The 27,506-nt window shown below is 34.7% G+C and overlaps 1 protein-coding gene across 6 annotated transcripts in view; it reads right to left on the bottom strand.

Annotated features, from left to right (window-relative positions):
• Window positions 1-27,506, bottom strand: part of LOC138075327 (sodium channel protein type 3 subunit alpha) — an 83,410-nt gene that overhangs the window by 17,341 nt on the left and 38,563 nt on the right. For all 6 annotated transcript variants that reach the window (XM_068967011.1, XM_068967013.1, XM_068967015.1 and 3 more), the window contains exons 14-19: window positions 22,463-22,636; window positions 21,086-21,442; window positions 18,767-19,237; window positions 7,450-7,570; window positions 6,165-6,319; window positions 5,029-5,202 (exon numbers count right to left, since the gene is read on the bottom strand). In XM_068967011.1, the coding sequence (XP_068823112.1) occupies window positions 5,029-5,202; window positions 6,165-6,319; window positions 7,450-7,570; window positions 18,767-19,237; window positions 21,086-21,442; window positions 22,463-22,636 (1,452 nt within the window). The remainder of the gene's footprint in view (window positions 1-5,028; window positions 5,203-6,164; window positions 6,320-7,449; window positions 7,571-18,766; window positions 19,238-21,085; window positions 21,443-22,462; window positions 22,637-27,506) is intronic.

The raw sequence follows: 27,506 nt of genomic DNA, 5'->3' as shown, positions 1-27,506 counted from the left end.
TCAGTTCATTCTGTGGATAATAATAGCATCTAAAATATAGCTTGTATAGTTATAATACAGGATAGTTTGGTTTTCATATGAAGATAGTATCTTTTGGTCTTTGGATAGGACAAAAAAGTTATACAGAATCAAAAAAAGTGGTCCATCGAGTATGCCATTCTGTCAAAGAAAGACATGGTTTAAGTTGTCTGACTTGATTCCAACCAGAATTATCATACTTGCTGTCTCTGTCTCCTCGCCTCCATTCTTTCCTCAATTTTCCCAATGTTTCTAGTACTCTGTTCTAGTACTTTCATGAGACAGCTCTTAACCATGACACCAATGATATCCATTTTGCCAAAACTAACGTCATTTCTCAGTACCCATGTCACTTGCCTTCCTTGCAGCCTTTGACTAAATTGATCCTCTGGACTTCTATGATACCATGTATATTCTGTTTTCCTTTTTCTTCTAATTGCTACTTCTCAATCTAGTTTACTGGATTTTTTGTGTTAATTTTTTTTTGGTAAAAACCCTTGTTTTTTGTGTAGCTTCTAAAAGTTGAAGTGTCCCTAGAGTCTGGTCTGGGCTCTTGTGTTTGTCATGTTGCATTCTCTGCCTCCGGTGAGCTAATCCAGTTGATTCATGACTTCAAAAACCATCTATTTCCTGATGACTTCTCAATTCATAATCAGGTGTTAACTTCCCCTCGATCCCAAGACTTGTGTAAACCTCACCGCATACTCTTCAATGTCTAATTGGCATCTCAAACTTAGTACATCCCTCTTCCATCTACCATCTGCTTGTCCTGTCAAGCCTGTTTTCTGATCTTCCTGATTCCAGTTAATGGTTTCATCTTCTACCCATTTGTTAAGATTGAAAAAAATCTTTTTTGAATCTCCTTTTTCTTCATTCTTTATATCCAGTTCACCAGTAAGTCTTAACCACATTAGTCTAAGACATAATCTTCTCTTTCCAAGACCATTAACACAGTTCCCTCATTGGTCTCCCTGGTTTGACGCTTTTGCTGTTCCTTCTCTATAGCCAGATGTGATCATTTAAGAACAGTAGAACAGATCCATGCTCACCACCCCTCCCTTGAGTTTCCCATTGTATCTGTCATCAGTATACATTAAATTACATTCTCGGCTTTTGGGCTATGATGTAGTATTGGAGCTTCATGGGTGGCACAGTGGTAAAGAATCCACCTGCCAGTGCAGGAGACACAAAAGACACAGGTTCAATCCCTGGGTTGGGAAGATCCGCTAGAGCAGGAAAAGGTAACCTGCTCCAGTATTCTTGCCTGAAAAAGTCCATGAACAGAGGAGCCAGGCGGGCTACAATCCATGGGGTTGCAAAGAGTTGGGCACAACTGAGCGACCAAGCACACATTAAATAACAGAAAACATGAACTTCTTACCAAGGCCCTTGGGTGCCTTTCTGAAGTCAGCATCTATTACTATTGCCTGTTTCATCACTCAACAAGCACAACAGTTTTCTTTCCATCTCTTGAGTGTCCTTGGCTCATACTTCAGGATCTTGAGATTGCTTTTTTCTATTCCCTCAGGTATTCAAATAACTGGCCCATTGTTATAGTCAATGTCTATGTGCCCCCCAAATTCATATGTTGAAACCTAGTCCCTAGTGTGAAGGTATTTGAGAGTCTTTGGGGGGATTAGGTCATGAAGGCAGAGCCCTCATGGGTGGGATTAGTGCCTTTACTTATAAAAGACACCCCAGAGAGCTTGTTTGCCCCTTCCTCCATGTGAAGACACGGTGAGAAGACTGCTGCCTATGAATCACAAAGTGGGCTCTCACCAGACACTGAATCTGCTGGTGCTTTTTCCTGGGGCTCTGCAGGCTCCAGAACAGTGAGAAATAATCTGCTGTTTATAAGTCACTACATCGATGATATTCTGTTGAGTGTGTATGTGTGATCAGTCATGTCCAACTCTTATGACCCGATGACCTGTAGCCTGTCAGTGCTTCCATGGAATTTTCCAAGCAAGAATCCTGGAGTGGGTTGCCATTTCCTACTTTAGGGGATCTTCCCAACCCAGGGATCAAAACTATGTCTCCTGGATTGCAGGGAGATTCTTACTACTGCACCACCGGGGAAGCCCTGATACTCTGTTACAGCAGACCAAATGGACTGACACTTTCTTGTTTATCTTCCCCAAAGACACCTTCCATAGACACTCTGGCTAATACTCTCCTCCAGCTCCCATTCTGTAGTCCTTCTCTATCTCATTACCCTGTTTTCTTTCATAGCAGTGATCATCATCTGCTTTTATCTTATTTTTGGATTTGATTTGTTTACATCTTTACTGTCGATTTTATTTTCTCCTAGAGTGTTAAATCCTGTAGATCTAACAGAGCTTGATTTGTCTTATTCATATCTCCTTTATTTAAATTAGCTTGTGGCCCAGTGTTCAGAATTTTTATTAGATAAATGAATGAATGTTAATGGAATGTTAATGAATGCATACTACCTTTACTTGGAGGTAGGGAATTGAAAAGATTACATTTGTACATAGATAAGTTTCTCAAAGTTTAAAAGCCTGTTTCTTCTAGTTTGAATTTCATATATACTTCAGTTTCGGGAGTTTTGCTTTGTTTCCTATTGAGCCTTCTGTGACTCTTTGTTAGAATATTATACCTGATGGACTGTGAAATGTTTTAAGCATGTTTTACTTGTACTTTCAAAAACTATTTTAACTGTACATTTACTTTAGCTTATTGGATCCAGTGGTCTGAGATTAAGTTGTTAGTTAAGGTTACATTAATTCATGCATTTTAGTCCCTTCTTCAGGAAAAAGAAGAAAATAGATTCATTTACTATAATATAACTTGCTCAGAGGTACCCTGTTCCATTCTACTATTAATAATCTAAATGTACTAAAAGGAAAGTAACTTGGAGGGCACCATTCTTTGACATTATTCACTAGATAATTAAGTGTCTATATTAGGTTTCTAAGGATTCAAATATGATACAAGACTTTAATAGATTTCTGCATTATATTTATTCTTTCTATATGAGGAAAATACATGGAAATAAAGTACAGTGTAATGAGTATTTCAGTGAATATAAATTTTTCAGTAAATTAAAATATTTCAGGAAATTTGAGAATTTTCTGGAGAAGTTCTGTCACATTTGTAAGTGATCTTCATACATGACAATTTTTTTTTTTGAACTGGAGAAGATTCTTATATATTTTATGTTCCATCATTTCAGGGAAAAGCTGGAAATTATAAATGCTGAGTTCCAAAGCCAGTATGAAGATATAACTATAACATTTATACCAGTTAGATGAGAAATCTACAGGGCAAAGGAGCACTGAATTGAGAATTAGGAAATTAGGACACTAATCTCAATTGTGTTACTAAGTAGTTGTGCTATTTTAGGAGAATTCTTTAAACTGAGGCTTTAATTTACAATAAACTGTTTAGAGTTGGACTGTGAAGAAGGCTGAGTGCCGAAGAATTGATGCTTTTGAACTGTGGTGTTGGAGAAGACTCTTGAGAGCCCCTTGGACTGCAAGGAGATCCAACCAGTCCATTCTGAAGGAGAACAGCCCTGGGATTTCTTTGGAAGGACTAATGCTAAAGCTGAAACTCCAGTACTTTGGCCACCTCATGCGAAGAGTTGACTCATTGGAAAAGACTCTGATGCTGGGAGGGATTGGGGGCAGGAGGAGAAGGGGACGACAGAGGATGAGATGGCTGGATGGCATCACTGACTCGATGGACGTGAGTCTGAGTGAACTCCGGGAGTTGGTGATGGACAGGGAGGCCTGGCATGCTGCGATTCATGGGGTTGCAAAGAGTTGGACACGACTGAGCGACTGAACTGACTGAACTGAACTGACACTGTTTAGAAGACTGTGTAAATAGAGTCTAGATACTCTTTAAGGTCCATTCCAGCTGCAGAATACAAAAATATTAGACTTCTCTGTTTGGAAAGTTCAGGACAACACTAAGATTTTCTCTGTTTTTCATTAAAGACCAGACATGAAAAATTGGAAGTCATTTCTGATTTATTAATAGTGACTTGACTGCAGATTTCTTCTCAACTCAAAGGGTTGAACATGCATTTTGGTTATAGAACTGTGAGTGTATATGTGGGGAGAAAAGGGAGCATTTTGATAGGCCCAGACTTGTCAAAGATGATAAAAAGAATGAATAAACAGATACAGCAATCATTGATTCACAGTGACAAGTGTTAGAACTAAAAATAAGGTGCTTTATGATCATTGGGAAACAGCTAGAGATAGTGTTTAAAGCACCTTTTGAAGGGTCAGGAGGGGGACTTAGAAGCCTTGTGGAGTGGAATATCACAGACTACAAAAGACCAGCTTACTGTAATTTTGCCCCAATGCCTCTCCGTTGCTACAGTAAAAAAAGTAGGCTGCAAGTCAGACAGGTCTCATTATTGATACATGACTACTCACTTCATGGTAATCCGATTCAGAATAGGACTTCTACACCTAACTCTTTGCCTGGTAAATATCCCATTAGCTACTGGGGTATCTAACTACCCATGTAAGAAGGGAAATACATTTTATTGTCTCTGTGGACTTGTGGCTGAATGAATACAGTAAATAGGTTATTTTAACATTATTCAGCACCATGCATTCTAGTAAGGGATTAAAGTGCAATCCTGACAATTTCCTGGCCCCAAAGCTGTCTTGATTTTACCTCCTAGAGAAACTTTTTTTTTTCGATTGTGCTTTTAATGAGCTACACCTGTCAATTAACAGATTGTTAGATATTCCTTACCTTCAGACCCTTAACTTTCACAAAAAGAAGAAACTCTGTCTGTGTTTTCTCTTACTACTGTCCACATTGTTAGGACCTCTTCTACTGCTTTCCCATGAGATTTTCCTCATTTTTGTGTTTACTGTAGTTTTTAAAAGGTAGTTGCATAATTGTGGCAGAATTAGTGCAACTAGGTTCTAATTAAAGTCAAGGTTTTAATTATAGAAATAAATGAAATATCACACTTGCCTTTTAAAAAATAATTTTATAAAAATCACTTGGGATACTTACATCGACGATCAAGAAATCTAGCCAGCACCAGGCATTAGTGAAATATGTCTGAAATCCATAAGCTACCCATTTGAGAAGCATTTCCAGGATGAATATGTAAGTGAAGACCTTGTCGGCATATTCTAGCATGGTTTTAATAGTCTTTCGCTGTTCAATGTATATGTCTTCAAAAGCCTGTAAATCAAGAATGCTTTTATTTTACTTGAATGGCTTGCCTGCACCAAATATTTGATAAAATTGCAAGTAGTATACCTGGCACAAAGCACTAATTTGAGAAATATTGGCTAGTATTAGATTGACATGGAACCAGACAAAATCTAAAGACTGAAGCTAATGGAAAATATTGGCAAGGAAATGTCAATAGTTTACTGATTTAGTGTATGCTTTCTTCCCTGCCTCTCACCCCATAATCTCTATCTCAATTACTACTACAAAGACATGCTTTTAGAAAAGCAATGTACATGCAGAAAATAACCAGAAGTTCTATTAATGAGGGATAGACTTGGCCTATTCTAACCTTACTTTCATTGATGCTCTGAATAATCTGGCTCATTTTGAAAGAATAAATTAATTAGACATAAAAAAAATCCACCAGCAGTCCATAAATATTACTATGACTGTTAGGGAGAATTGGATGGGATTTGACATAGTAGGTAATGTAGTTACAGAATACCCCTATAAATGGTTATCTCAGTGAGGAAAACATCTATTAGAAAAACACCAGATGAGAAATTCCATCTGGCTGTTCATGGTTCTGATTTATTCCTTACTGAATTTTGTATAGTTAAACCCTGGGTGCCAAGCTCTGCAAGGTGTAGATGTACCTCTTGTTTTGCTCCTTAAACTAAGGGGATGCTTCTGGTATTTTTTGAGTAAAACTATTTCACTGCTGCTGCTGCTGCTGCTGCTAAGTCGCTTCAGTCGTGTCCAACTCTGTGTGACCCCAGAGACGGCAGCCCACCAGGCTCCTCCGTCCCTGGGATTCTCCAGGCAAGAACACTGGAGTGGGTTGCCATTTCCTTCCCCAATGCATGGAAGTGAAAGTGAAGTCGCTCAGTCGTGCCCGACTCCTAGCGACCCCATGGACTGCAGCCCACCACTAGAACCTGATTCTTGCCAATATGTGTCATACTCACCAAAGCACCACTGCTGAGAAGAATCATGAAGACAATGAAAGTCTCAAACCAGTTGTGTTCAACAATGCTGTAGCAGGTTTTCCGAAGATTCCACCAGATTTTTCCTTTGCCTTCTTCTATACTTACTTGACAGAATGGAAATTTTTTAATACATCCTAAAAGACAGCATACATCGTAATAAATTAGAAAAATATATTTCCATCTTATGTAGGAAGAAATTAACTTTGCTTCTCCCTCCCCATCCCAATCTCAGATCATCATTCTATAAAGTAACTGGCTACTTCATTCTGTAGCTATTTTCAGCATCCATCCTGTATAGTGAATCATTCTCAGACTTGCATATCAGCCAGTTGCCTAGAATTCAAGGAATTACTTTACTGAGAGTTACCTGAGTATAAACAGTTCCATTCTTGAACACTGCATAGGATCTCTCTTTGCCTCAAGGCCAATCATAGATAAGGACACCTCTGAGGTTTGGGGAAAAACTACATGTTCAAATTGTTTATTCATTTTTTTGATGTGATCCTGGATTCTTACTCACTTCTTTTCACATGGAAAATCCCTCTGTCTTCCTGGGTATCATCCTCTGTCAGTTTTCCCAAGCTGTTTATTTTCAACCTCAGAGCTTTTCTTAGTCACACCTATGACTCATCTTGTCAGTCAGTATCTCTCTTCCTTTGTCCTCCCCCTCTTCGCTTTCATATTATTTCTAACTTCCATCCACTCTTGGGCTCTCACTGTCTGAGTTACTACTTATGGGATTCAGTCCAATCACGTTGAATCAGCAAATCTTTATTGATTTGTGTGCTGGACACTGTACTGGTGGCTGTGAAAATAACTTGGTCTCCCTGCCAAGGCTCTGCAATGCATCTATATCCCCCAACAGCTCTGGTCACAGCACAAATTAACCACATTTGAAACTGTAAGAGATGGGGTATAGTCATTGCAGCATCTATAAACCAAATCACAACATTGCCAGTGAAGTCTGAAGGGATTGCTTTATCAATAATGAGAAGATGTTCCAGAATACCATTTATCTCCTACAGTTCACTTCTCCACATTCTGGGATGAAAAAAAGGACATGTCAAATTATCTTATTGTCCAGGCACAGAAACTGCTAATATAATCAGGAAATACAGATAAATGAACTTTTTGGAAGAAAAGAGCAAAACAAAGATAAATATACCTTCACTGTTTCTTTGAAATATTTCGTTCAAGTGAGGTATATTTAGTCTCTATAAGGAAAGAAGGGAGTTTGGATTTAACCATATTAGAGCTTGTTTACCTTCAGTAAAACAAGCTTCTGGTTTAAGGTCCTCCTCAGGTTCAATTTCAGCTTGTTCACCTTCTCGAGGTGGAGCAACATCAACTGTACTTCCTTCAGATGAGCTGGTTGCATTTAATTTCTGGAAATAAAACCCCATTGCAAAGATGTGATTTTTCTTCCCTTTTAATCCATCAGTTTGAAAATGCTCAGACATGATGTGAAAAAAAATGGTGGTGGTAGTGATAGTATTGGCTCTCTTAACAGTGCTGATAATTTTGTACTCATAATTTAACATAAAGTCCTATTATTCAAAACAACATAACTACTAACTTGATTCAGACAGAAAATGGTTAGAGAGCATTCAGTGTGGGTGATTTGGAAAGGAGTGATTATACTGATTAACTTCATGATCTCTGTTTGTCTATGGATGCCATGTGAAAATAATTTCATACATTAACACTCAGGACAAATTGAGAATAGTTTGATAAGTTTGGTATACTGACATTCACAACTGATTATATTAATTAAAATGCTTCAAATCAAATTGTTATTTCCACTCTTCCAATGGAAATTTTCAGAGGGCAAAGAACATTACCAGTTGTCTATAACTACAGTTCATGTTTCTGTAATTTTAGAAAGGAAGAGCAGCAGATTAACATTAGTCACAGTCATTATATTTCAACTTTGTGCTATATTTTTCTCTGGCTTACATAATTTTCTTCTTACTTTACAAGCTGAAAAATGATGGATCTCTCTCTCTCTTTTTTTTGAACTGCTTAAATGAATTCAGTACTTGCCAAAGAATTCTAAATGAAATGGAAATTTCTTCATGAATGACACTGTTCAGAATCTATATAGACTTTCACTAGGAGTGTATTCTGAATTCAACATGTGATCAGGCTGTGAATTTTTCCTTTAAATAAATCACTGTGACATGCCACATGGCTAGGAAGAGCCACTTTAGTGTTGCAAGAATAAATATCTTATAAGAACTCTAATACCACTTGGGAAGACAATATGGATGTGGAATTTTTTATGAAAAGTGATGCAAAGATGTCACATATAGCACAACCAGGCAATGTAAAGCTTTTAGAATGAAAGAACATTGACATATTAATGGTTTCAAAGGCCCCATTAACTTTAGTAACTGAGAGGTAGGGTCACTCTGCCCTAGCCCTCTGAAAGAGTTAACATGTTACTGAAAAATACCTGAATGACTACCTAAACATAGGTCATATTGGAAGATATCTGACTCAAAATTTGTAGCTTTTTGAAATCACCATGCAAATGTTAGTTTAGTATTTTATAATGTGAACACTGAAGAGTAATATCCAGGTGATACTTTCGGTGGTATTACTTGGAGAATGAGGTTAACTATGTCCAGTTAAATATATTATGAAAGTTACCCTAAGTCAAGATATAATTCTATAACAAAATATCTCCATGTCCAAAATATGCTAAGGAGAGAATAAGCCATCAATTATGGCTGATGGTTCATAGGATCATTATAGTAAAAAAGTTTCACCATTAAAATCCTCTACTTTTTGTAAAGGTGAAAGTTCAAGACATATTTTCTTCTCTCAAAATTTTTCCACTTCTTATAGCCAGAATGTCTTTACTTTTGTAAGAAAATCCCAGGAAATCTACTGCTGCTGCTGCTGCTGCTAAATCGCTTCAGTCGTGTCCGACTTTGTGCAACCCCATAGACGGCAGCTCACCCGGCTCCACCATCCCTGGGATTCTCCAGGCAAGAACACTAGAGTGGGTTGCCATTTCCTTCTCCAATGCATGAAAGTGAAAAGTGAAAGTGAAGTCGCTCAGTCGTGCCTGACTCTTAGCGACCCCATGGACTGCAGCCCACCAGGCTCCTCCACCCATGGGATTTTTCAGGCAAGAGTACTGGAGTGGGGTGCCATTGCCTTCTCTGAGGAAAGCTACTGCTGAATAGAATTGCAGTAGCTTCTGGTAAATCCAAAAACATACTAAATAACTCTTCCCTTTCAGTTTTACTGGTTTATAGGTTGGACACTATGACATTTCATGAGTGGCAGCAATAATATCCACTGTATAAATAAAACCAATAAGAAACCAAATTATTTTGAGGTTAGTTATAAAAAGCTTAATGTTTCTTCTTCCTCTTGGCCAACCCAAGCTGAAGAATTTATTCTGAGCCCAGTCATGATCCCCTTTTCATGAAGCTTTTCTTTATTATGATTTCTCCATGTTAAATTTTATATAACATTTAGTTGATAATACTTGTTTGCTTTGACCAAATATTCTCAGAAATATATATGTATATTTTATATATATACATAAAATTGTATAATTATGTACATATATACACATATATATTAGAATGTACACACATACACATATTTATACACCAAAAGATCCAAGCATAGAATAGACACTAAATAGGCTGAATTTATGAAAAATGAATAAATGAATGAGTGAATGCATTTTGTTATTACTCTTATAGAGAGAATTATAGTGTTTAGATAATTTGATCTCTTCATTTTGATACACAACTCAGTTGTGGCCTTTACAGAAGGTTTAATTTTATTAGAAAATGCATTTTCTTAATGAATAAAAATTAATTAATGATATTTTAGTGATAAGAGCATGTTTCCAAAATGTTTTTCTAAAATATTGGCAGACATTCAATAAAGAAATCTGAAGGAAGAAAGTAATAAGCATATATGTATATATGCAAAAATATACATATACTTTTCCATTTGAAAACTTTAGAAAATATACTCACCCTTCACTTCTTATTTTACCACTGTTAATACAGTTGTGAAATGTTCAATTTTTTGCATTATAATTCTCTGTCATATGTTATTCAAGAGTCTTATATTTAAATACAAATACTTATTTAAAGCAAATCCTTCACAGCACAAGTAATGGTAGCCATTAATCTGAATGACAGTTCTGCTGTTTACCAAATATTGACCTCTGGCTGTATCTTTGTTGTTGGTATTGTCTTTAGATTGTGAACTTCTGTGAATGTGGTTAATATATGTTTGAATATAAATAATTTCAATTTTCTAAATGTCTATGGAGGTTATGTACATTGTAAAGCAGAGAGGGTCAGTGTGTGAGCTAGTTTACCTCCATCTGCCTGGCATTATGAAGCGTAGCATGTCTTTTGGAAACAGACAAGGACTAAATAATAACAACAAATTCTGTTCTCAAATGAGAAAAACCCATTTTACATGAAGAATTGCTTCACTGTTATCCAGGAGTTGTTCTGAGTATAAGTATAAACTCGTCAATCTTATGCTCTGGAAAACTCCTTAAGGAATGTTCAGAGATTTGATGTACCAAAGCTTAAACAATAGTTGGCAGGCTAGTGTTCTTGTCACTAAAAAGTGCTTTGTGGAAGGCTCCTTTACCTCTGGAAATTGACATAAAGCTAATCTTGATAGTTGGAAAGTCAGTCTTATTCATGGTGTAGTCTCCCTAGGCCCCATTTTTTATCATACGAAAGTACATACACTTTATCCTATGAATTTATAAAAATGCTGTATCAACTATATAAACAATTTAAAGTTGTGAATTTGTCTACATTTATAAATTAAAACTTAGACTGTGTTCTTATTAAGTTGCAGCAACTTACCAATTAAGATATACAGCCTGAGTTTTAGTCACTGGAAACATACAGAATTTTACTCCTGTATTTTTAAATTTTAAAATTTATATCCTAGAAAACTACTTAAGCATTTAAAATTCTGTACATGGATATGATAACTATCTTCACAATCTAAACACTTCTAATTAAATTCATCACTTTGGCATTCATACTCTGATAGAGAGTAATTTGTGATACATTTTATCATAACCATACCAAAATGGCTTCCAAATTTATTTAAAAGCATGTAACTAATTTAAAAGCAGGTGACTAATGATAAATACAAAGTATAACTTACTTTCTTTAAATTGCCATAGCTGTGATACTACAATGATAAAAAACAAAAAACCAAAGAAACCTGAAATGAAGTTTTCCACATTAAGGAACTTGGTGACTATACTAAATAACTGAAATTCATATTTGTTCTAAATTAGTCAGAAAAATGTAACGAGGTATATAGACATAACAGTAGAAAGCTTCCATATAAAGCCACATAGTACAAGCTCATCACTTGTTTCCTTGTACTATTTTCTCCCTACCCGTCCAATATTTTATGACACTTAAGGTAGACTCTTCCATCCCTTGTAGAAACTACCGAGTCTACAGAGGGATGATGGCTTATGCTCTACAAATGCACACTGGAAAGCAGGTTTGAAGATGCAACATTCTCCAGGCCTAATTCAGCCACAGAAAACATGCCTGGCTGTAGCAGAAGCCTGGCGCAATGCTGTGGAAGCTGCACGCTGATCCAAGAACCATGTTGTCAAAGACATGGTACCTGAATGTCGAGTTTTCAGGGTTAGCTGCAAATACAACTCATAAGAAATGACAGAATCAGCCCCCCAAATGACCATTTTCCCTCTGATAATAATATCTTATTTAGAAATTCCCCTTTATGGCAAATATGGCTCTTAATTTTTATCCAATTAAATAGTGAAATTTAACTTTCAGAAATAGAAGAGAATGTTAGCAACTGGCCTACTTCCACCGAAATGCGCTCACATTTCATTTATTTTCAATCAGCTATCAAATGTTTGACTCTCACAAATTGCTGTATGATTCAAAAGGCAAAATTAAAAGATTCAGCCATTACAGATTGCCTTTAAAATCTAGCCATTTCTTTCAAAACTTCTGGGTTTCGTCTTGCAAGTAGAAGCAGACAATCTTTTGGTTATACAATCTCTCAGGGCCTTAGTCTGATCTTTTGGATATGCATATCCATATCTTGACTTGGGATATCTCACTTGAAGAACAGGTAGCCACACAGTGAGGCCATGAGGCTCCTATTCCAAGGCACGAAGAGCATGACTAAAACCAACAACTCTTTTTTCTGGACTGCTCACTGAATGGTGAAAAATATAAACCACCTCTATTTGGTCTGACCTCAGCATATTTTGTGCAACAACCCTGATGCTCCTTTTATTTTGAAAGAGCCTTACTAAGAACACAATATAGGAAATAGAAATTAATTATATGGTGGTTGAAGGGTAAGGCAGAGGGGCATCCAGCAGGCCAAGGAAAAGATGGTTTATCTTAGGAAGATATAAAAAAATTTCTATCTAAACTTGCCCTACTTTTTATTTTAGTAGAAATAAACTGAAGCACCAAAATCGTTCCCTGAAGATCAAGATAAGTTTGAAATGTCTCACATTCAATTTCACAAAGAACATTTGGAAGGCAGTGAGAACCTAATAGAAATGGGAAGCTATTGCTCTCCAGATTCTGAAAACAGAGCACAGGGCCTTTTCCAGAGGGTTACATATGTGCTTGGGACCTTCAGTCAAGCATCATTTTCAAAGTTTCCATAATGGCTTTGAAAAAGAGGGAATCTTTACAAACATTGTGTAAAAGGTAATTTTCCAATACCATTTAATTCTGCCCTGCTTGTGAAGAAAAAATAATCAGATTTTCTTCAATGACTAATAACATATTGTTTTACTCCTAAAACTAAAAAGTCGTTGCTAAGTAAAATTACATAAATCGCCAGGGACCATATTTTTTTCTAGTTTTTATTAATAATTTAATGACTGAATTTGTTGCATTTTGCAATTAATTCTCAGTTATTCCTAAAGAGGAAGAGAGTAGGTATTAATTAAACCTGGAGACAAACCACAAGATCTAGTCAGATTTTTTTTTTTCCCCCACCAAAAGCCTTGAAAACTTTTCATGAACTAATCCTCATGAACTTTTTACTTTTGCTTTTCAATTTTTTTTTTAAGAACACTCACTATGGCTGCTATTCCAGTAACAGGAAAAGTGGAATCAAGAGAAATTACCGAAAGATTTATTTCATCCACAAACCTACATTAATTTTTGGAAATATCCTTTACTCATCATAAAACTATAGTTAATAATTAATAATTAATAATAATCAAAAGTAGTCTCCTTTTTGCCTGCTCAGTTTGGGGTTGAACATATAGGGAGAAATTAATGTAGATCAGGGGAAAAAGACCTAACGGGTACACTCAACCCATTACTTAATGATCACGATGCAGTGAATTTTTCCTAGCTTGTATCATGTTGCTTTTCATCTTTTAATTACTTGATAATGATCGCTTAGAGTTCTGCAGACACATGACTTAAGAACTTTTCCAAACTACATGAAAATCCAAGATATGTGGTGCCCAAATGTATACAGACTATGGCCCTTCATATCCAAACATTCATGATCACCTTCTTCTTTTTTTTTTTTTTAACAGAGGCTTCCCACAAAACATGAAAGCAAACATTTCCATCTGGAGCACACGAATTGGATGGGTTGAAAATTACATTCACAGATCTGAATATAATGATCTGAAAATGGCAATACTATTGAAAAAAAAAAAACAAAACAACCCTGCGAGGCTCATTTTGGTAATACAATTTACTTATAAGGGCTGAATCAACAACAACAAAAAGTTGTGATCTTATTTTAATGAAACAAAAGCAGAAAAAAAGTGCATGCTCTCAAATTGAACTTTAAACATTTCTATCATTTAAAAATAGATATAAATCCTACAGAGCATGCAATTATTGCTTTTAAAAGCCTAAAAAGACTGAACTGGAAAGTCATTAGCAGAATCAAATGTGGTGTTGGGACTGCCCGTCTTGCCTGACCATGCTGTGAGTGTCACACGATTCAGCAGACAGCAGCTGGGCACGTCTAGCACTTCCTTGCCATGGCAGGGGAAGGAACACAGCTGAGTAGCATGCAGGCCAGTCAAAATTTATTTAGAAAGTGATTGTACATGTACAACTTGCTTGGGTAACCTGGGTAAAAGTGGTGACACGAGCCTCTGGCTGGTTTAAAAACACCAGAGTTTCATTCTTGATGGCTCCAGCTCGATTTTACCCCTGTGAGAAGTAAGAATGGTAAGCAGTGAAGGTCACAGGATGATATTCCTAGATTGTGCTATGGAATTCAACTTCAAATATGATTCTTAAGAGCATTTATTCTATATCCTTCACCTAGGAAGACAATGAAACCTTTTAAGAACTAAATTGTAAAAATCCATAGTTACATAAAAATGTCAAGAAATTATGTTTATGTGAACTGTAAAAATATAAAAGCAAAATTCTATATTAAATCTTGTCACAAGACAGGTATAATATCAAGTTTGCAAAAATAAAAAGATCACTATTTTGAAATCCATGACTTCAATTTCCTTAAATTTTTTCATGCAAAGCTTTATGTTTGTTTCTATACCAAGTCTTTTTATGCTAGTGGTCCATAGAAAGATACACATATATAAAATTTATATTACATAATATAATAGCAATTCATATTTTTATTTTTAAAAGTTTCTAGAGATAATTTCTCCTCCACTGTGATATAGCTACATATACTTTATTATAAAAATGAGTGGAAGTAATAGAGTCAAGTTTTTAAGTACTATCTAAATTAATGATTAATTCACTGCCTCTTTTTAAAGCACAAATAATGTTGCAAAATTTTTTTTCTTTTCTTTTTCCTTTCTTTTGAAATATATCATTCTGTTAGGTTTAACTTGTATGATTTTTCACTTTGTCAGCAAAAGATATTTTGTGTCCCACAAAGCCCAGCCCAATGTGCTTCTTCTACTTGTGTTCAAAAAACTAATAAGCATAAACCAAAATGCTATTTTATGGATACATTATTTTTAATTTGCATGTGTATGTATGAATGTGTATGTGCTATAGCTATTAAAAAAGAACAACCCAGCCAACATAAATATAAATCTGACTTGTGACCTGTGTTCAATGATAGCAGTTTTCAGAGATTTCAGATTAAAACTGAAATTTGCTGAAATTTATCTAAATCTGTTCTATAACGCTTATTTTTGCTTTTGTTTTTAAAAACAGTATACAGTTGACCCTGGAACAATACAGATTTGACCTACTCAGGTGTACTTACACACAGATTTTGTTCAGTAGTAACTGCTACAGTACTGTAGGGTCTTCAGTTGGCTGAATTTGCTGATGTGGAACTGCAGTTACAAAACCATGTATATGGAGTTCAAGTCGCTCAGTTGTGTCCTACTCTTTGAGACCCCTACAGCCCATGGAATTGTTCAGGCCAGAGTACTGGAGCAGGTAGCCTTTCCCTTCTCCAGGGAATCTTCCTAACCCAGGGATCAAATCCAGGTCTCCTGTGTTGCAGGCGAATTCGTTACCAGCTGAGCCACAAGGGAAGCCCAAGAATACTGGCGTGGGTAGCCTATCCCTTCTCCAGTGGATCTTCTCAACACAGGAATCAAACCAGGGTCTCCTGCATTGCAGCTGGATTCTTTACCAAGTGAACTATCAGGGAAGCCCTTGTATATGGAGGGTCAACTGTAAATGGTACCGGGATTTTCAACTGGGTGTAGGGTTGACACACCTAACTCTCACGTTGTTCAGTGGTCAACTGTACTTTTAAACTTTGTGTGAGCATACGTGAGAATTGCCCTATTATTTTTAAAGGTTTTTCTGGTACTATTTAAAAATTCAACCACAGAAAACTTATGCTTGAATTTAATTTTACTGTGCAAAATAATTTAAAGTTTTATCCTAACTTTATAGAAGTATTTGATTTTATATTAACTTGCAAGTATTTTCCCTCTATTATATCTGTATATTTTAAACAATTTAATTCAGTAACTGAATTCTATTTACCTAAAACTAGCTAGGAAGAGGACAGATGATTATTTTAAAAATTCACCCAAAAAAGAAATCTTATTCTGATAATAAAATGTTTTCAATGGCTTGAAAATAAAGATATATTTCCTTGTTCCAAATTTATGATGTTTTAGCTATTAAAAAGATAGGCTAATAAGGTAGTAGGATTCTAAAGCAATCATTTGAAATATCTGTGGACATCACAGAGTTTTTGAAGTATTCTGGAAACCAACTTTTTGGTAAAAAGAAATGAACATATATCATTTCCATGAGTGCAGTGAGATGAAACCTATAGTATTAATGTAGCAAAAGTTTCTCAACCTCTTTGGCTTTCCTATCTCTTCTTGACCCCAGGCTAGTCTTGTCCCTAGTCTTCCCTTGTTTTCTCTTTGCAATTACTTCTGTGGTGAACTCCTTTGTTTTTAAGGAATCAGATAATGATGAAATCTGTGTTATCATATCTATTTTTAAACCCTGACTGCTCATCCAGGCTGTGGTTACCATTGTATCCCACTTCTAATTCAGTATATCCCAGTTGAATTCCTTCTTTTCCCATAAACCTGGTAACCTAAAAGATCATTTCAGACAGTTGCATTACCATTTTTCCAACTTCTCAAACTCTTTACTAGGTTTGTCAAAGTGCCTGTTAGTCTCATCTGCCATACTTATTACCATAGCCCATATTTCTATCACCTTGTTATTATCAAATGATTGTTACCTCATTATTCCTCAAGATAACCCTTACTCCTCACTCTAAACTGCTTTACTCATTACTATGGAATAAATTTTCTTAAAACATCACTTTCCTATTGCTTTTCACCTGCTTCAGAACAGATAGCTCCTTATTGATCATATAGCCAATTCCAAACTCTTTGGCTGATTTTCAAGACTGTATTATCTGAAACTACCTTACTCACTCAAACATATTTTTCCACTTTCTCAACCAATACATTATTCATACTGATTATTTCACTGCGGCACCAACTACCAAGCTCACTCTAACTCTGGTTTTTGTTTAGTATTTTCTGCTTTTGGCTTTCTGTTCATGTATTTGATCCACATTTCAAGGCCTACTTCGATTTTATCTCCTCATTTAGCAATTTGCTATGTTCTTGCTGTTCTCGATACCTATAGTCTTTATAAGTCTTATAGTCAGTCCTTTAGGATTAAACTTTTTAATAGGCCTTTAATGATTTTCTGAGTTAGTATTAGCTTCCTTGAAGATTTTGAGAATTCCCTGGAAAGGGTTATATTATGAATCTCTCCTTTATCTCTTCCCTTACCTTTACTGCCCAGCAGAGTGCTGAGTTCACAGAAGTGCTCAATAAATGCTTGTTAACTAATTGATGATTTTCTTAAGTAAGTCTTTGTCAAGTGATGGGAAATAAAATTAGAACTGAATTCTTATCTTACCAGAAAGAGCAACACATAAATTAGAATTGAACTCATTAAGCAGACTTTGAGTGGAATTTCAGAGAAAGGATATTATACCTCATTTTGTATATATTTTTACCTTTTTCAAAATATTTCCAAATGTACTGTTATATCTCAGAAGCTCTGAAATGCCTGAAAAAAAAGGCATGTGAATTGTGACACTGTCAGCTACTTATACAAATTCTGTTGCCACAGAATTCAAGGTTCTGAGCTATGCAAATATGCTCACAGAATCAGACATTATTTGTCTGATTCCTATGGTGTCACTATTTATACTTTTAAGTTAAAACCTGTCTTTATAACTCTGTGTTAGACTTAACTTCCTACTAGCATATAAGAACTCTATAAATAAGAAATAGTAAAAAATTTAATCCTGCTCTCCACAACACAGAATTGGAGAATTAATAGCCTTGAACTACTTTCATAGACTCCCTGTGAATTCTAATCCTGCAAGAAGAACATTGCCTTTCCTTTTTCCTTTTCTTTTAAATAAGTAGTAATATGACAGTAAGAATAGCTTTTCAGTCTACAGGTCAGCTGTAATCCTTAAGTGGAGTTTTTCCAAGTAGTTCTTAGTATTTCCAGGTTAATCTGGAAGACCTTATAAATATGTTCTTCCTTGACTCGGCCAAAATGTAATCATTACTACTCTTATTTCCCTAATATGAATAAAATTTTCATTAATGAATAACACTGTTATCAGTAGTCAATAAAAGGTTCAGAGGTGAGCAAAACTACACAAACATTCACATTAAAATATCATAGCAAAACTTAACATATTATAGAAAGTAAAGATATGATACTTTCACAATGATTGGTAAAATATGGTTTGTTTATTTTTCTAAAAAGCATAATGTAGTGTATAAAAGAATGTGTTAAATAAAATCTCCTTTTTGGAAGGCCTTATTTTTTAATCAGACTTTAAAATATCAAGATGAATAGACTAACTATTCAGAATGATGATGTCCTATGAAAAGTTGGAATTTCAATGGAAGGAACTCCCAAAGAAGAATATCTGATAATTTTCCAATATTACTGTATATATGGCTTTTAATATACTTTTTAATAATGCCTATAAACATAATGAAAATTATAAGTGGCTGTGGTACATGGTTTGTATAGGAAATGCAAGAAAAACTTTAAAATCATTCTTACCTCTTTGCTTTCTTCTAGTTCTGACTCACTGCTGAACTCCTCAGTATTTAAATTTTCAAAGTCAGACTCTCCCACAGCAATTGGCACTGTTACAGTGAGGCTGGGATTGTTTATGAATGACATATAATCATTTTCATCAATTACATATTTTTCAGCACTGCTTCCAGTACCTACACCACTGGTGGTTCCATTCCCATCTTTAAGATAATTAAGCTCTTTGCTTATTTCAATTCCAGTATTATTAGACACACAGCTGTCTATTTTGTTGCCTTCGTGGATTTCTATAACTTTTGGCTTTCTGAAAAAGGTGTTTTGGAAACACTCCCGTATCTTATTTTTCACATAATCAATTCCCTTTTGCATCCTTCCTACTGCAATCTGGAGATTGTTCATTTCATTATCATCATCAGTAGCAGCAAGATTGTCTGAGCTAAATGAACTCAACAATAAGGCCAGAAAGAGGTTCAGAACCTAAAAGAAAACAAGAAAATTTTGCTGTATTACTATTGAAATATGTGTAAACGTAATAGCTTAAACAGAGGACTCACAGCTCTTTGTTAAAATTAATTCAACAAATGCTTCTTGACTGTTTGCTATATTTCAGACACCTTGTCTTAGTCACATGGTATTTAAAGAATCTGGTATCTTCTACCTGCTCTAAGGGAAAAATGGTAAAACAAATGATTTTCCTTTCAAACGGAGGGCAACCCGGAAATTGGAGCTTCTGAGGTTTAAATTGTGTCTACTCAGGGTTGCTAGTGAAAAGACAAAATCCCATTTCTGTGGTTTTGGCCAAAGAGGAAAAATGAACTATTTTCATTTTAGTCATTTTACCAGTTTGTCTAGGGAATGTTTGGCTTTGTTTGTGTAAATAATGAATTTATTTAATAGCCTGATAAATTGTATTAAAACAATATGCTTGAAATGTAAATTCCAATGGCCAAAAACTTTTAGAGCAGCCTGGTGGGCTGCCGTCTACGGGGTCGCACGGAGTTGGACACGACTGAAGCGACTTAGCAGCAGCAGCAGCAAAGGCAGATTACATAAGGTTTAACACATTTCCCATCAATATACTTTGAAGTATATCTGTCCAAATAGTTCAACAGATGGAGAAAAGTCTAAAATTATTCCAGGGTTTCGGCTAGACCCATATAATGTAAATTACTTTTCTTTTTCCTTTTTTTTTTTTTTTGAGAAAATATGGTGAAATCTCAGCATATCATTGGGATACATGAGGGAAAATATTACTCAATTAATTGGCAAAATATGATTAATACAGGAATAGTTCATTATAACTGATGCAAAAGAAAATTTATAGGAATATTTTTAGCTTGAAATGTAGTTATTGAATTTCAAAAAATGTTACATGGTAGGAAGACACACACTTAAGCCAGAACCCCAGTTTATTTCCTTATTTTTGTATCAGATTTGTTCAGAATCTAGAACTTCCTTATTTACAATTCTGAAAAAAGTTGCATGTCCACAGATATCCCACAAACCATTTTTTAAGAAATCTCATTTGATATGTACTTCTCAAAGGAAAGTTTCAGAATGATGAAATAAAGAAATACTCTGACAGTGCATAATTTAAAAATGTAAGCATTAAAACACACAAACATACAAATTGTGGTTCTCTATTAGTGCTTTTAAGTCAGAACGAAAAGTAAACCTTTTAAATCTGGTCAATGTTTATACATGTGTATAACTGAAACTGCAATAATTTATTTTACTTCAATAAAACAAATTCTAGGAAAAATATATTTAGTCTCCTTCCAATTTTTTTGGATAATTACAATACAGAGCTAAGATTTCATTGAAATTTGTCTTTAAAATTTGATGAAATGCAACATATGCCTCTGAGTAAACAATATGAACTATGTATGTGTAAAGAACAATTTCAACACAGAATAGTCTTTTTTTCAGTGTAGAATTACTGGAGATCATTATCTTGTCAAAATAATAATAGACTAAAAAATAATTCAAGCCATAAAAATAAAATTAGGACAAATCAGTTTTGATGCTGAAAACATTTCTTTGAAGAAGGAAAACTCGTATTTTTGTCCCAAGACTTTCACAGATGTATATACCCCATGTAATCCTCACATAAACCACAAGATTTCAGTTTTGTTATTCCAGTTTCATAGTTTGGAATTTGAGCCTGAGGGAAGTTAAGTAACTTGCCCCTGCTCAGAGTCCTAGTACTGGGATTTGAGTCTGTGCTGTTGATGGTAAAACCAGGTATGTCTGTTACATCAGGCTTCCTTCCCACCTACTATCTGATCTTGCCCTTAAGAATGAGTGCTTGTAATACATACGTACCACCAGGTTTCCAATGACCATGACCAGCATGAAGACAATAAGGCACATGGTTTGACCGGCGACCTCCATGCAGTCCCACATGGTCTCTATCCACTCTCCACACAGCACCCGGAACACAATCAGGAAGGAGTGGAAGAAGTCGTTCATGTGCCAGCGAGGGAGTTGACAATCACTAGAAATCTTGCAGACACATTCTTTGTAGCTCTTCCCAAAGAGCTGCATGCCGACCACGGCAAAAATGAAGACGATGATGGCCAATACCAGGGTGAGGTTACCCAGAGCTCCCACTGAATTACCGATGATCTTAATTAGCATATTCAGGGTGGGCCAGGATTTTGCCAACTTGAAAACTCGAAGCTGCAGTCAAGTGAAAATGTACTCTTAGTAGTAATCACAATATAATTTTAAAAGTTAGACATCATTTTATCAGTATGTTTCACTGTAGACCCACCTTTGAGGAATATAAAATTTCAAAGCATACTAATTCAAATTCATAAAAAAGTGTTAATAATACTGGAACTGTAAATCAAAACAATATCATTTAAATGAAAAAATAAGAGAAAATATTTCAAAAATGATAAAACATTTCTGATTTTTCAGCAGATATGTCCATAAAAACAAATTAATATTTTAATTATAGACATTTGTGAATTTAGCAAACTAATGTCACCTCCGACTATACTTTAGAGAATAAAAAGAAGTATTAAGAGTATGAGTTATATATTTTTCATGGACATTTAAAATATAAAAGTAAATGAACTAATTTTGGTAAGCATAAAAAGTTCAGTTCAGTTCAGTTGCTCAGTCATGTCCGACTCTTTGTGACCCCATGGGCTGCAGAACAAGACCCAGTTTCCCCCTCAGTCAGTCTCTCCCATCAGGAAGCTTCCATAAGCCTCTTATCCTTCTCCATCAGAGGGCAGACAGAATGAAAGCCACAATCAGAAAACTAACCAAACATAAAAAAGCTTGTGTCAGTTTTAAAAATACACATTTTACTTAATTTCCTATAAAAGTTTGCATATATTAAATTTTTTTTTTTGCCAAATTCAAAAATTTGTTATACCATTTTCTAAAGTGCTAATGGGAACACATTTTATTCCCTGTTCCTTTACTAATAAAAGTTGATAAAAAAATTAATTGGGTGAAGATTTTTATTTGCATTTCTCTATAGACTTTAAAGCAAAAAATTTTTCATGCATTTAAAACATTATTTTAGAAGCACATGTGTATTTTAAAATGTGTCTTACACAGCTAATAATTATGAAGTGTTTCAAATATTTTCCATCATCCTTGAAAAACAATCACACTGATTCATTTTTTAAATAAATGTTTTGCCAATGAAAGATAGAATATAAGCATAGTCTAAGCAGATACCAGTCTGAATGATCTCAGTACAGACAGTCCCTCCACATTTGCCAGGCCAAGCTCCATCAAACTAAGGCTGACAATAATTCCATCAAAGATATTCCAGCCCTCTTGGAAATAATAATATGGATCCATGGCGATAATCTTGAGGACCATTTCTGCTGTGAAGATCCCAGTGAAGACCTAAAGTAACACAGAGAGCAGTACTTCACAAGCATTGACAAACTTTTAACACTGAGAATTTGTAAATAATATTAAACTGTTATGAGTAAAAATATCTAAAATTTAAAGTGAAAAAGTGTGACAAATGGATATACAAGTTTAGCATTTTTTTCCTGGGGAATATTTTAAACAGGTTTGTGTTATCTAATGAATCTGCTAGATTTCCAAGATGATGCTGAGTTTATAACATTTCATTGTCCCTATTTGAAATTTAGTACAGGTAGTTTATTATTAATAGCTACTTATAGCTATTGTGTACCCTATACTTCTACCATAATCACAACCAATTTTTTAAAAATATGGCATTAAGAACAAATCTATGTATTATTGGAAGTCACTCAAAAATTACTTCAAATGGGGAAAAAACATAGTTTGTTCTTGATTTCTATGTTGTTTTATTCAATGGACACCATTCTTATTTCTATAATTTTATAAACATTCCTGAACTAAGAATGAGTTTTCCACAAATGTTTCTATAATTATTATCACTGGATTCGTGCCTCAGAATTAAGATTAATGGATAAATAGAGCAAGGAACTGCAGATTTAATTGAAAGCAGTAGGAGAACATTCTCAGTATGCATACACCAACAATTAGGACTAATAAATTATTTGAGAGGCTGGATGAATGTCTATTTGAAAATGGTTTTGTTTTTTAACTTAAAACCACAGGCTAAGACACCCAAGGACATGAAGAGCTATGAAATTACTCTTGCAAAAATTCTTTTGAAGCAATTATCTTAATTAACTATAGATAAAAACTGCATATTATGACTACAGCATACCACTTAGCAAGGTAAATCAGCCTTTACCTTGAATGAACTTTATCAAAATAACAGTATCATGATTATTTGGTTTCCTAAAATATTAATTTAAGGAAATCTTGATCCACTCTTAAAAATGTGTAAATGCAGCTAACATCTCACTTCCCCAATCACAGAATAACCTAAGAGAAATACCCATCCCAGAAAAAAATAGCCTAACTTCAGTTAGCATTCATTCATTCTAATAGAAGTAAAACATAATTCAAGTAAGCTTAGTGCATGAAAGTCCAGATATGTGGTATAAAGCACATTAAAAATTGTTTTTTACTTTTATATAAGAACTCACTCTGGAGTACTTTTTCCCTGGTTAATGTAAAATAAGTTCTAAAGTTTTAGGAGCAGCTACTATTTAAATAAACAGCCTAATTATGAAAACATATTAGTTAAATTCAGTTAGAAACAATCCGGGTAAATATCTCTTCCTGTGGAAAATCATACAGGTGAACTTTTTAGTTCTTCTGAAATGACATGAGGATGTTCTGCATTTTAAAACCCCTTAAATTTAAATTCCTTTTACATTTATAAAAGGAATGTCTTAAATTTATATTCCTATAAGTTTATAATCATGAAGTTTATAGCATGAAACTTCTCTTTAAAAACATTTTAATTATAATTTGCAGTTTAATGTCATAGCCTTTTCTCTCTTTAAATGGTTTCAATTTAGGCCCTAAAAATCATTGATAATTGTTTTTGTTACATTTCAATCTAGTTCAGCATTGTCAGCGGTTAAGAGAAGACTAAGACAGTTAGCAAAATCATCAAATGTTTATTGTTTGGACTTAGGCTAATTATATCTTGTCTTCTGTGGAAGCTTTTTGTTTTTCGAAAGTGTGGATTACATGCTTCTGTAGACATTCACTCATTCATAAAAAATTGCTGCTTACTTGCTAGACATTGTTTTAGGCTTTGAAAATAAATACAGTGCTAATTAGGACATACAAGTTGAAATTGCAAACCCAATTCATCTAGGCTGATAAATTTCTTATGGACAATACATTTATAGGCTTCCGAAGCAGGAGATGTTTAGTGAAAAATCTTTAATATTGTACGTGATGACACATGACAATTAGTAAAAGTATAAGCACTAAAGATAGGGATGAGAATCAGCCTGAGAGTCTGGACCAAGAATAAACAAATTGCAAGCATTTTGGGTTGTTTTGAAGGACACGGAGCTTGAATGATCAAATGTTAGGGGTTAAGGTCTCAATTCAGGGATAGCAAAATTTCCTTACTGAGTATTTACTTAGAGAGGAAAGTTCTGTTGATACATACATTAAAATGATAGCAATGTTCATTCTAAAGGCTGAAGTTTGAATATTGGTCAGTTTGCTCCATAGGATCCCTACTTGTCCAGACTAACATTCCATTCTTTTGTAGTGAATTTGACATACCTGTAGCCTCCTTTCATTCCATTACTATTAGCTTCTTGTTTTAATACTTTTAGTTTTATCACACCCAGGCCTTTTGGGTTTGTACCTTTAAATATTTGTTGTTCATTCTTTTTTGGATGATGAAATCAAAACATATTTAAAGAAAAATGATGGGAAATCAGTCAACATTTATGATTTTCTTTTCTCCCATCTGTCAAATGGGGATATTGAGATGATTCATCATGTCTGTGTTTAATATTCTTGGATTTCTATCAGTATTATATTGCTTAGCAAATTTTATTAGAAATTGAGGTGTACCAATAATTATTGTTACATAACAATTTTATTAGTAGTGCTTAGTAAGGGACAATAATCAATTTTCTCTTATACTAGGAAAGGAATTAGGTAGCCAAATAGCACTTCTTCATTGATGCAAGAGGCTTCATAGGTGAGTTCTTGAATTTGGTTTCTAATGATTTTATCTTTCAATAAAAAAAGCCATTTTTTCCCTTCAGTTATGTCCCTTTTCTAAGATTTTGTATTCACATCCTAAACCACACCATTTAATTAAAATAATTTGCTAATCATGTTTCTTTAGGCTTTTATTTGAAAATAGCCTATAAAATCCTTAGAACAGGTATAATTTTCTAAGTTCCCATCTGGGTCTAGCAGAATAGAGGGCTATCCTGAATCTTTAATCTCTAGTTGGGAGAGTTGCAGTAAGAAAAACAAATAGTGTAGGAGCTACAGATCTCTATCGATATTCCCTGAAGAAAAAGCTACAGGTTAGTTGGAAATGTTTATATGATGAAGGGATTATGTAACCTACTATGTCTGATGGAAGATTTTTTGCTTATAGAATCAGTAAAATGAGTGCATGTGTTTAATAGTAGTTGAAAGAAACAAACAAAAAAAAAAACACAAAAACTAAACAGAATCTTAGAGAAACTCAATCAAGATGTGAGGTCTCTTGAAACTTAAGTTTGATTAGTGCAATCAACAGGGAAATGATATAATTTTTATATGTTTCAGCAGAAAGAGGATACAAAAAAGCACATTTATCTAAATAAAGGCTGAAAGTGCCACAACTCTTTTATGGCACAATTCAACCAGAAACTCAATTTCTTTATTTATAAGGCAGTATGGAATCATTTGAATAGTAATAAACTAGTCCAGAGAAAATTTAAATTGATTTTAATAAGAAAACTATAAAGTCTTCACAAAATACACAATGCAACACCCATCTATGGTATATAATGTAGATCCAAAGTCAGCTAAGTACCCATAATAAAAGCAATATTTCTCTCTCACACAGAGAGAAAGAGAGAATATTAATGAGCTTTTAGCCAGTAGTAACAGTCAGTTTACCATTCTTTCTCATGGTTTAAACAGTTTAGCATTTCCTGTCACCTGTGTTCTCTATCTTTGAGTCTTGTTCCCCTAACACTAAACTCAGCTTACCCATGGTTCTGCTACAGTCAACCACTGATGAGTATTTCACCTCACTTCTCTACCTCATTATCTCCACTGATACTCAAAAGTTATAGATTTTAGCATGAGGAGAGACATGATAAATCGTCTAGTCCCAAACCATTGTACTCATGAGAAAACAATATTTCTGACTTTTTCAAGATCAGATTTTTAGCACAGACAACTGGACTTGGACCAGAATTTGGTGTTTTAGTCTGGTTCTGTTCCGTTTGATCATCCTATAATCCAATATCTCTTATCCTGTGCTTCTGTCACACCTTTGCTTCAACATCAAAATTCTTTAAGACCTCAATTTCCTGCGTCACTCTGACAAATTTCCCAAATTGTTCCTAACATTTCAACTTCCCTAACTGTCCTGGGAAAAATACAGAGCTAGACCAGAACTGTTTTCCATCGGTATTTCAAAGAAAGATTAATAGTGTACATAAGAGGAAGGAAGCTGTTTATTGAGCACGTGCTAGACACCAGGCAAAGTGTTGTGTTTTCACATTATCTCATGATACCTTCACAGCAGCTCTGGGAGATGAGTATTATTATATCCGCTTCAATAATAGAAAACAAAGACTCAAAACTTTTTATCATACTTGTCCAGATGCTACATTATTAGTAAGGTCAAACCCAGTTCTACCTGATTCCAAAGCCCATGTTCTTCTATGGGTAGGAAACAAACAGTTGGTTATTTATCAAGCTACAACCATGTAAACACTCTGAGAGATACAGAAGAAAAGTAGGATGTGATCTCTGCCATGGAGTAATATGTAGTGGAATTGAAAAACAAGAATTATGATGCAACAAGAAAATGGTTAATGTTCAACCATGTTTTATTCACAGAAATGCATTAGGAGTTAAGAAAAGTGTGCTCAATATAGACTGAGAGTCATATTAGAGGAGAGATGAAGCTGTGGTTGGACCTTAAAGAATATGAAGAATTGAGATGAAGTGATTTGAGTCAGGACACTTTAAATATGAATATAGAGAACAGTGAACTACTTTCCCATATATAAACATATAAACATTTAGGTTATAGTGTCAAGGCTGTTCTGAGAAGACTGATGATGACTGGTTAGGAAACAATGGAAAATAAGATGGCATACGAAGGATGGGATTAGAGGGGGAGTGTTGAAAACCAGGCAAGATTGTTGAACCA

Source organism: Capricornis sumatraensis, chromosome 3, assembly GCF_032405125.1.
Source record: "Capricornis sumatraensis isolate serow.1 chromosome 3, serow.2, whole genome shotgun sequence".
Taxonomy (NCBI): Eukaryota; Metazoa; Chordata; class Mammalia; order Artiodactyla; family Bovidae; genus Capricornis; species Capricornis sumatraensis.
The sequence above is the reverse complement of the archived record's forward strand: the minus strand, read 5'-3'. Positions and strand labels throughout refer to the sequence as shown.